Consider the following 11,729-nt stretch of genomic DNA (forward strand, 5'->3'; position numbering starts at 1 on the left):
GTTCTATGCGGGGTTGTGTGTTCGTGTCTCTTTGCAGCAGTGATGAGGGAGAAGTGTGCTGGATTTTGAATCCGGTAAACGCATCGGGATGTTCTGTTTTAGGAAGTTTGTGCGTAATACTTCACCAACAGGAAAGGAAAATTGGGATAGTATGTTGACGTTCGCAAAGCCGCTTAGTTGCTGTACATTATTGATGAACGTTTTGGAAATCTGAATTTCACTCAAAGAGCTTTTGGTTGTTGTTTGATTGTTTCTGTGCATTGTCTTCGGATGAGTTAGTATTAGTAATAAACACTTAAGTTGATGGTAAAATTTGTCAGTTGTAATTTACTGTATTAAAATGGGCTACTTTTTATGAAACGGCAAACAAAAATAATTTCCAAATAAACCAAAAGCAGCGAGTTACCCTGTGGCAGTGACTTCGCCGTGGCATATGCCGCCATCTAGCGTCTGATAGCTAAAGCGCGTATATTTGAACAGCTCCGCTATCGCCCGTTCTTTGTGATTAAAATCGGTCGAATTTTGTTGTGTTTTTGCATGTGTTGATAGTGATACACCATAAACAATTATGATTACACTTCTTGCATCAATAACAATAAGTTTAAAATTATTTAAAAAACGCACCATATCTCATGCAATGTGGAACAGTTGTTCTACTAACTTGTAGAACGTCAACGCTCCGAAAAGGAAACATCATTCGGAAATACCATTCCAAAATAGTAAATTTACTGATCTAGTTAAAACTACACCTTCATTGTGCATACGATCAGCCGCCTAACTACGAAGATGGTTTAATGCCAAATACTTAATTACCGCGGCAATGGATCCTTCACAGATGTGGTCAAATCTCGGACACAGTTTCCGAAGCACCGGCCACGAACATGGGATCCAATCAACGGGGTGTGAAAGACAAGAGTACGCGCGTGCACTCCGGAGCCGGGCAGTCCGTTTTCTATCAGCAATAACAATAAAACATAATTAATTATGCTACCGAGAAAGCGCACGTTAGGGCTAATTTTTATGATGCTTTTTCGATGTTCTTGTCTTGCGCAAGGGGTTACGAGGGGGTGCATGAAGCTTACGGAGACAACTTCCGGGAGGGCCCCCCGGGGTCGTGATCCGGATCACCACTTGGCGATGGCAACCGGGCATACTGGACTGTGCACAGGTCAACTCGGGGGGGCGGTAGGCTCTTATCGTCGCGGAAGTGTGTGTGTTATTCACACGATGATTTATGAGCGCAAAGAGTAGCCGGGCGTGTACTGTGTGTGTTTTTGCGTGTGTTCGATCGAGTGGCAGCAAAAGGGCAACTAAATTAACTCACGTCGAAAAAGGTAGGATGGGCCATTCTAGTATGTAAAGATGTGATTAGCTAGGATGAAGGGAGTTAAAGTGGGGGATCATAAAGCAAACAACGAAAGGAGACTGGTGTTGGCAAATTTAATATATTTCACCGTCATATTACGACCAATGCACATGAAATTTTAAGCAAAAAGCGTCTATATTTATTCCCATTTGCAAACAGCTGTGCAATAAAATAAACAATAGCAAACTATTAGAATGTGTTATCTACTTTCCCGTTTCACCTTTGACACGTCCTAAGTCGTACGATCATAAAACGTGATACCGTTGACAGCACAAAGCGTTTGCAAACTTCTTTAAAACATTCCTCGTAAATTGGTGTCGCTTGAAACATCGGGCATCTCCTTTCAATGCTGCGCCAGTTTACACAAACACCCCACGAAGCTCCCTCTGAGGGCCCTGGCCCTGGCGTTTGCTTGGCGGTCACCGGGAACGCTTCAGAGAGAAGAGAATATCAATAGAATATCACCAAAGGGCAGTTGGTTGCACAGTGCGGGAAACGAGGAGAAAGGCGAACGTACCACGGGTCAAACGTTTATCATCGAGATTAAATCCGCCACAATGTGCATTGGTTTGCCTGTGTGCGGGTGCGTGTGCTGTAGTGCGCATTCGGGCTGGATAAAATCGCATCTTATCCGGCCGTTGGAGTATTTGCCGCTGCCAGCAAAGGCAAACGCCGTTGTTGCGCTGGTATTTCTAGATGGACAACAAATAGTTTGTACGGTACACGGTTCGGTACAAGTACACATACAATGCAAAGATCCCGTGGCCGGAGGTTTGGTATGGATTATGAATTCCGATGCGGCTGGTGCTTTGATCCTTGGTGTCGTTTATCACAATGACAGGTGGTGATAGGGATAGGGAGGTGCTGTTTGGGGAGCTTCGTAACATCTCCAATGTTCGGATTGCACCGAAACAATGAAGAGGGGTGGCCGCTTTCAGACTAGTGGAGCCCGCAGTTCCGTCTTCCATTTGGCGCCGTTTTGTGCGATATCGAATTGTATCAATATCAGAAGGTACGTTGCAAGCGACCCGACGATCTGGCGCAACGGCGTGTAGCAAATAGAAACAATTACCGATGGTAAATATTTTACCCCACACACCCGGTGGTTGTGGCAAGGACTGGGCAAGCCTGGAGGATAGCTTCTAATACTCACATTAAACATTAGCCCATGATCGATGGTGAACAGACCACTGGCGGTGAATTCGATCCGCTGTTGATGTAGCTGCAGCGAAAGCAGACGCACCTGTTGTATACGTATCCACGGCCACGGCAGCATGTGTATCGTGAAGGAGGATAGGAGATGCATTAGTTGTGTACGTGTGTTTGTAGTTTGTAATTAGTTTTAGTGTGAGCGTTTATAAATTATGATGTTTTGCTAGCGCGCCCCATTTAGTCGATTCCGATCCGATTATGGTGTGAAGGAAGGCTATGGGGAGAACATACGGCAGGCAATACGTCGATACGTGTTTGAAAAAAAAACCCACGCCAGCGATGTTTTGGGAAGGTAGACAAGTTGGTTTGTGAAAACAGTGAGTGGTTCACGATAATTTGCATTACATGAGGATTAAATCAAATTGTTTCCATGAATCACACAGTATGGATGATTAATACTATTTCCACCTCATAATACGGCATTTTCAATCCTGTCAAAGTCTTTTTAGTTCTTTACCCAGGAAATAGATAGTGTGTGATACTTTCCTCAGTCTGTTATTTGATGATTAATTGAATTCGATTCGAATGTTATTATAATTAATATCCACTTTACAGTGGTTATCAGTTTCAAATAGTTGGTCCTTCTCATAAATATAAGTTTCTGTGACATGGTGCTGTATGGTCGTCGATAAGACAAGAAGCTTCATGTACAGGAATTTAACCTCAAAAGGATTGTACTATTCTCCAAACGAATGTTATAAACTAAGACTGGACGATTTCGATTTCGAACTTCATGTAGTTCTAATTGTGCTCATATTCTTCCAACACATCCATACACTCCAAAAGTTTGAAACATAATTGAATCCTCATTCCGTATCACAATTATGCAAATTTCGAAACACAATCAAAATGGTCGGTTGGATGCTCGCCCTATACGGGTGCACCTCGAAAACATGCTCCAAAACAAGGCTTTAACAAAACTGCTGCATATAATTGGCCAGCAGTTCGGTAAGTGCCTACATTCATTGTGCCCAAAGGGCCTGAAAGCAAGTACGAAAAAATAACACATAAACGATGTCCGAATTGTAGAATACCCATCGTGCTAAGAAATAAGCGATTGCGTTCAAATAGAAATATCCGGAGGAGGGTGGAAATTATGACCATTAATTAGCAAGTGAGGCTGACAGCGTAAACGTAGCTACTGCTGCTGCCAATGGTTCTGCTTCACATCCGGTGTGTTGCGCGTAGTGGGTCTACTAAAACCGGACCTAGCAGGCAGTCCCAATATTGACCACAAATCATCGCCATCTCGTGTGAAACAATTCGGCTATTCGGGTGGTCCAGACCGGTTATGTTCTGTGAGAAGAGTTTCGGCCTAAAAACACACATGCACACCCACACACACACATACATGCTTGTACACAAAAAGACGGATATCGAATCAATTTACCGGAAAGTTGCAACAATGGGGCGTTACATAATTCATAACACATTCGGGGTGGTTGTACATTCTAATGCAAATTGCTGGTGATGCTGCCGGTGCTGCTGTTGCTGCTGCTGCTGGAGTGTCATAGTTTTGCGTCCAACCACCAGCACGCGATCACGCGGTGCGGTTGTGCGTTCCGGACAACCAGAACCACGCACACCAGAGATTGTATTGGGCAGTTGAATCGAATGTGCGTACGTGTACGTGTGTGTTATGGGTGGGAAAACCACAAAATATGCAAACGCGCACTGCACACGAGGGAAAGGGAGCAGAGGGTCTGTCAGATCCGGGTCAGTATGGTATGGCATATTAAAAACATAACTTTTCCTCCTGAGTGACAATTGCATCCTGCGGTGGGTGAACGGGAAATGGGAGAAAGAGGAAGGGTGAAGGGCAAAAGAAACAAAAAATCCATCGCTTGAAGGGGAGTGCAATGCGCCATTAACAAAACGGAATGACGCTCAAATAAAAACAGGAGCCTTACCTCCCAACCTAAAACGCACTTTTGTACTCACGCATTCTCTACTCTACCCTCCCGCCCCCCTCCCCTTTTCGCCCCCTCCCCCACTGAACAAGGCTTACCATCGATTTCGTGTCGGGGCAATTTGTTTTCCAGCCCAGTCCATGTATGAGGCTGCCTATTTTTTGGGCCTGCCATGTGCCGTTGGAGCATTGTAGAGAGAAATAGAGAGAGAGAGCGTTGGTGACCGATAATGAAACGTACGACAATAAAACAAGAAGCCTGGGCGCGCACCCCAGTGGACAAACGGAAAACACCCCGGGTGGAAAAGTGAAAAGCAGGATTTTATGTGCCGCAATTTCAGTGCCGTACCGAAAGTGCAATCATTTAACGGTATCGGTAGGTGTATGGGCACAAGCAAGCAACACAAGCAAGAGAAGAAAACGTCAGAAACAATATTTTTGGGAGTCTCTGTGTGTCTGATCTATAATGAAAAAAAAAAAACGTTGAACGTACACCAGAAACAAAGCTTTTGTTAAGGGGATAGTTTTGTAGTGCTTTTTGGGCTTAAAAAGAGATAGGAACAAAGAGAGAGAGAGAGAGAGAGAATGTGTGGCGAAAGGGAAGGAAAGCACTACTTAATTTGTCATTGAAATGCAAACGAAATTGCAATCACTTTTGGGTGGTGCAATGGGCAAACAATCTGCACGCTGATTTATTATACACATACAATTATTCATAATAATAATCATCATCATCGTTGGCGGCGTCGTCATTGTTATTACTGTTTTTGGGAGAGCGGACTGGTACGAATAAATCGTAACGATCATTATCTGCAACGCGTGCGCGATGTTTTTGCAGGCGCGCATAATGCATTTCGTGTCAATTTTTGCATCAAGATCGCGAGGGAAACAAAAAGGAAAATGCTGTTTACCCTGTAATGGGTATGTTGGTTGCTTGCGCTGTAAAACTTATGGTATGGAATAATAATTATTAAGTTTGATGAATTTTCCGTAATAATTACTCGTGTAGAGATACCGAATTTCGTGGAAAATGTGTATACCAATTTGATTGAAATCCAATGTTACAAAAAAGCTTTTGCTACATTTCTGCAGGATAGCGAATGTGCAGAATGCTTTCACCTACTTGTTTTATCTTCTTCTAAGTTTGGTGTGACCATTTGCACCAACATGCTAAGCCACCTGCTTTGTTGCTACTGGTCCACAGAATATGTAGAGTGAAACTGTGCTCTGGGCATTCTGTTTTACAAATCAAATAGACTTCCAGTGTGGCAAGGGATTTGTTGTTAGAGCGATGAAGCAACCGGAAGCAAGAGAAACGGCTTGCAATTGTGCATCCGTAACCGAGTGTGCAACTATTTTCTAAAACCGGGGTGTCACTTAATTAGCATATCTTTGCATAGATCGAAACAACGTTTGTCTGTGCTGTGTCGAACCCTGTGGCGTGGTGGTTGTGCCTGCGAGATGAGTGCTTATGCTGTGAACCAAGTGCTGTGATTGCTGTGCATTCGGTGAAAGAGAAGAAAAAACTGTAGCTGCAGCTGAGTGCATCCTCTTCATAGGATGTGCATAAAGCCCAGCGTATGTGTGTGTGTGTGTGTCCATGGAAGGGTGGGGGGAAAATGCATCATGCCGTTTGCCATGCTCTACCATATCCATCCATCTCAACATGGTCGGATAGGGGAGTAGGGGTATCGCAAAAAAGGGAAAGGATTAGGCAGACACACATACACGTATGCAGAAACTGGAAACAATACGACACAAAATCACACCAGCAACGGACCAGGGATCCCTTCTGCGTGGAATGTTTTTCCTCAATTACCTCGTTTTTTGCCGAATTACACACGTTGCAGATGCGCAGAATGCGAAACGTCGATATGAATGCCCACGAGAGCGTACTCAAGACCTCCCAGAAGGTTGGTAGCAGCTCGGCCGGTGTTGCCCACTGACCCAACCACAGCATACTGGTGGGATGGAATGCGAAAAAAGGGAAACAAATGGACAGCGTTAGAGAGTAGGTGTGCCATGGTCAGATGGTTGGGAATTGCAACGCCATCGAGCCTTTCGCAGTAACGGGTAATCACACATACACACGTTTTAAAATGTAATTAAATAATAAAATCAATCGCTTGGTATGAACGCGGGTGATTGAGTAGAGTATGTGCGAATAAGTTATGGATTTTTCGGAAAGATTCCACGTCCACGCACGGACGTTGATTCGGAGATAGGCAGTTATGTAATTTGCAACACACAGCCACAGCAAGAATTTGCCAGAATATTGTTTAATGTAATGGGGAATAGCAATTAAACTTTTGCAATATATCTGGATTTTTTTATTCTCTTGTTATCTGGAGCTATTTCATGAGTTCACGAGCGAGAGACATGTCAAGAGTAGTTAATACCCTATTCACTGTTGAATTTAATATTATATAATTGTTACAATCAAGGAGAATAAAACTACCAAAGTTTCATAATTTTTCCCTTATCTGTATTGTGGCAATTTTTAATTTATTTCACTCGCTACATCTTCCCTCCCCATAAAACATGCAATTAATAAAGCAATAGCAAAAGTATAAAAATAAATTGTACCGCTTTCATCTCTTGAAGTGTGAGTGTGTGTATGGGCATTAAACATCACATAAACCTATCCTGCCTCCACACCACAGTAAAAGAAATTGACTGTAAAGGGTTCCCATTCCCATTTTCTCTCTCACAGAGCGCGCTGGCTAAAGTTGAAGTTTTAATCGTCGAACCATTATGCACGGTTTAATGAGCAACAGTGCAGTGGGAATGCAACTGCCGCAGAAAGTGCGAATGCCAGCGAAACGGCTGATGAGAAGAGAAGAGCAAATGAAAATAAAAGAAACACACTACAATACTTGCCGAAAAAGTTTCATCGTGCAGTAGTAGAGCAGCGTCGTGAGCGTTACGAACAGCGTCATCAGGATGAAAATCAACTGCGCCCCGTACGCTTTATTAATATTCAGCGATAATAAATGCAAATGTGTGTATAAATTTTTTATGTCATTAATTATTTTCGCTCTGATGTGGCGCTCGCACGCTGTTGGCTGCAAGTGGTCCGCCGCTCGGAGCAGGCTGGCAACGAGCAGCGGAAATTGGTCCGGTAGTGGTGTTTTTTGCGTTCGCGGCGGCATCACCACCGATGGAGCAGCCTGGTTGACCGTAATTATTTTATGCTGCTGCCGCTTGATTTTATGCCATCGCCCACCACCCCGAGGGATGGATGGTTCATGCGGCGCGGTCGTGTTTGCATTGGCCGCGCGTTCGATTGGGCCGGTTCGCGATTGATGATGCGGCTTGGCGGTGGCTGAACTGATTTCACTCAACAGCTCCAGCGTGGTGGAGACGGTTTCGCCCCTATCCGGAGGCTTCGCGTCACGTCGAAAGCGCTCGTAATGGGCCTGCTCCTCGTCGGTGCCGTAAGCGGTCAGCTCGACGAGCAGATCGTTGATCAGCTGGAGACGGTTTTTAATCAACTGCACAAAGGCCACGTACTGCAGCTCAACCGTCGAGCTGGTGAGCATCGTGATGAAGCACTCGAAGATGCAGTACTCGGACGCAGGGATGAAATCGCTCATGTACATGATGCAGTTGTACCATTCGGCAAATCCGATGCAGAGAAATACGAATGTCATGTGCAGGCAGATAAATCTGGCAAATTTTCGGGGAAGCGTGATTGAATACACACACGGACGCAACACGAATGTTGATTGATTGTAAAATTGGAACAACACCACTCACCTGCACCACTGGCCGTGCTTCGGTACCACCGACAGTCGGTCGGCAATTTGTTCGTCAAGCAGCAGCACGCCCAACACAATGGCCGTCAGCGAACGGTGGTTGGCGAGGGCGACCGCATGCAGTAACCAAAACAGTATCAAGCCCGAGTACCGGTTGTAGACATCGATGACTATCGATACAAAGTTCGCTTCGACCTGTTGCTGCCTGTCGACCGTTGGCGTTGAATCGGGTCCGGGTTTGCCACCATCCTCGCCCGTTCCAACGCTGTACGCGTCCGTGTAGTTAATGTAAAGATGAAACGCACTGTACGCTGTCACGACTGCCAGCACGTACAGTGTGCTGCAACGGTTAAAACGGGAGGACCAGCCACCGAACGGCCACAAAGCGAACGTGCTTGATAGAATGTGAAGTGGTCGGAAGCATCGCAGGAACTGCTGTCGTGAGTAGTCCGGAGGAGAGGCGGCACTTGGTGGCTTTCCGGTGTTTATTCCATTCATCGGATAAGCAGCTTCTTCAGTGCAGTCGTAGCCGTGGGATCGAAGTGGGGGTGAAACTGCGAAAAGACTTTATTTCCTCAAGTACAAGCAAGAAAGTGCACCCTTGCAACACATCACTCCACTGGAAATGGTTCAACACTTCGAAGCGGGAGGAGAATTCTTTTCATCGAGCACGGCACACTGTGTTACTGGACTGGCTATAGCGATTGGTACGACGTACAAGCCACTCCGACGCGAACCAAACATGATTAATGTTCTTGCCTGATGGGTTGCAATTAACCTCAAAGTAAAGTGAGTCATAATTGAGCGTGTGTTAGAACGCAGTTCACGCTTCGGGTGAGATGTTTTATTAATACATGCGTAAGTGTTAATTTGATTGGTTCTGGCACCGTTGAGCAGTGATTGTAGAGATGTAGTGGGAAGGTTAAGTTTAGCTCTTTTACTTTTACTGAAACGGTGGTTTTCTCCCGATGATTGTACAACGTTGCATGCCTCTGAAGTTATGCAATCTGACATTACAAAAGGTGCTTAAGCGCTTGTTGTACGGCAATTCAGAACCATTTGCTCCAACCATGCTAGAAATGACACTCATCGTGATACGATTCGGTCACATAATGATGCTTTCCCGGAGCGTTTATTGATCATTCACATTCATGAACGCCCCGCTGCGCCCGCAATGGTACCATAACGGACGGTCAGTGAAGAACCGGGTTGGGGCGCTGAGTTGGCATCGAGCGCGATGATTATAATCATGATTGCATAAATTTCCCGTTCACTGATCACCACGTTCGGTCCTCCACATGGGCAATTTCGTAGCATATGCATTTAAATCGGGTAATTAAAGGGCAATGCCGAAACGCGTCGAATGCGAAACAACGTTGTTTGTATGATTTTTCCTGAAAAACCCATGTGTGGCAGGCGTTTGGTTATGGCCGAGTGTACAACAATCGAACGGCTTAATCACCGTTAAACGATTGATCGAATTGAATCAAAATGATTAGGTACGTTGTTGTAGCACCAATAATCTGAAAGATAGAGCAACACATAATTAGATCTGGCAGCTGTTTGGCGCGGAAATGAAACCAGTACCGCATGGAATAATGTCAGATCGATGGTGAAGAGTCCACAACAGGAGATGCTCGTCTTGACATTCCGAAACACTAGTTGTTCTTGAGAAATCTATAAAAAGTGTATTGGAATGCGAATAGAAAATAAATGTGGAAAACAGGAGAGCTAACGTTACCGTGCCAAAGTTGATTCGTTGGCATGGTCCGTAAACGTTTGGCATCCTTAGAAGATGAACTGTCCGACGTGCCTCCTCCACTGTATCGTGACTGAAGTAGCACAGTACAAATATCTCTACCACAAACCAAACCACCCAGTACACAGTTTCAAGAAAGTCTTCCGTACTGTCGCCCTGCTGAACCTTGGCCTCCGCATACCGGACGGACATCATGCATGTGTTATACCCCAGCTCCACCAGTGTCACGAACTGGTAAAGCAGCAGGATCGTGTTTTGCACTCCGAAACAGCAGTTAAGCAGCCCGATCGCCTTGAGGAGCTGGTCATGGATGCGGACGAGATGACGCACCGACTCGTACGCCGCCTCACTGCCACGTCCTAGATGGGGCAGCAGTTGGAGCAGCCAGCGGTTAAGCAGTTTCAACCGCTCGCTGATTAGCAACGCAAACGCCACAAACTGTAGCTCACTGATAACGCAAAGCGTTTGAGGTATGATGCAAAGCAGCAGGCAGTTGGAAGAGAATGGGGAACCACTGTCACGGATGTACATGAGGCAGTTGGTTACCTCCAGCACTGCCTTCACACCGACACCCAGGATTAGCATTAGCAGTACGTTACTGTTAGTAGGAGAGATGAAGTAACGCTGAATTATGTTGGAAAAAAGTTGTTGAATAACTTACCGTAGCCAGACAATATTGTTGACTTTAACCTTCGTGATGGCCGATAGTCCAGCAGTTCGAACCATCTCCGGTATTGCCTGATCGACACTCAGCAACACCTGAATAAGGCGACTAAATGCTGGCTGACGAACGAGAGATACCATCACTATACCCAACACCAGTATGCAACCGATGTACTGATTCTTAAGATCGATCGCCACACGCACCAAGTTGGAATCGGTCAGCTTACCCGACTGGCTCAGCGAGGACAGGATGTGATACGAAGCATAAGCTAAGCTGCATCCCAAAGCATGCAGCACACCAATAAAAGAAAAGGCCAACGGTTTGCCATCCTTTCCTTTGAAGCGCTTAACTGGAATATCTGCTGTTCCTATTTTAACACATTTGTCACTTTTACATCCAGCATACGTATCGAGAAAATGACAAAGTGGTAAATATGTGAAAGTATTTAAGCAGCCCACTTTGGAGATGATATAGAGCGGTATAATGGCGTTTTGTAGACTGATGCTCCATGCGAATACCTTTCGACGAGGCATTGCAACCAAGAGTTACTACCAATATACGAAAGAATGTGTTAAATATGCTAAAATGCGACTTCGGATTGGATTGGTGGCTATTTAATAATTGATGCACTCCTTTCGCCATTGTCAGATTGTGACAAGATATGTCATTTCATATGAAGAAGATTAATTGATTATATTATAATCACATACTACTGCAAGCAGGCCCACTTTATTTAGGGTTGTATGAAAAAGGCAATAACTAATGATCAAAGTTCATACTAAGCTAAGCAGCTGAAAGAATCATTCTATCTGCTTGATATTCAAACGATAGTGACGTGATCTCTTTATAATATCTTCATAAATAGATGCCAACAAAAGAATCGTAAGATAAATCTGAAGTCAAGGGTACATTTGCTTTGTTTTCATACGCTATCAAGTATTAAAGCTTAGATAAACTAATTCCAAGTCGTACATAAGCCATCGTTTGAGAGTTTCAGTGACATTATACTTGCATCTCTGCAAAAAAAACAGAAACAAAGGAAAGAAAACGGAAATTATTTA

General features: G+C 44.7%; 1 protein-coding gene and 1 pseudogene across 1 annotated transcript; both read right to left on the minus strand.

Moving 5' to 3' along the window:
* Positions 1–1,462: 1,462 nt before the first annotated feature.
* On the minus strand, positions 1,463–9,755 carry LOC120959283 (uncharacterized; annotated as a pseudogene).
* On the minus strand, positions 9,700–11,649 carry LOC120959933 (putative gustatory receptor 2a). Its single transcript, XM_040383723.2, has 5 exons — positions 11,641–11,649; positions 10,666–10,898; positions 9,987–10,602; positions 9,833–9,922; positions 9,700–9,768 (listed from the first exon to the last, which is right to left on the minus strand). The coding sequence occupies exons 1-5, from the start codon at positions 11,647–11,649 to the stop codon at positions 9,700–9,702; spliced, it is 1,017 nt and encodes a 338-aa protein (XP_040239657.2).
* Between the last annotated feature and the right edge of the window lie 80 nt (positions 11,650–11,729).

The sequence above is a fragment of the Anopheles coluzzii genome, chromosome 3 (genome assembly GCF_943734685.1).
Source record: "Anopheles coluzzii chromosome 3, AcolN3, whole genome shotgun sequence".
Lineage (NCBI taxonomy): Eukaryota > Metazoa > Arthropoda > Insecta > Diptera > Culicidae > Anopheles > Anopheles coluzzii.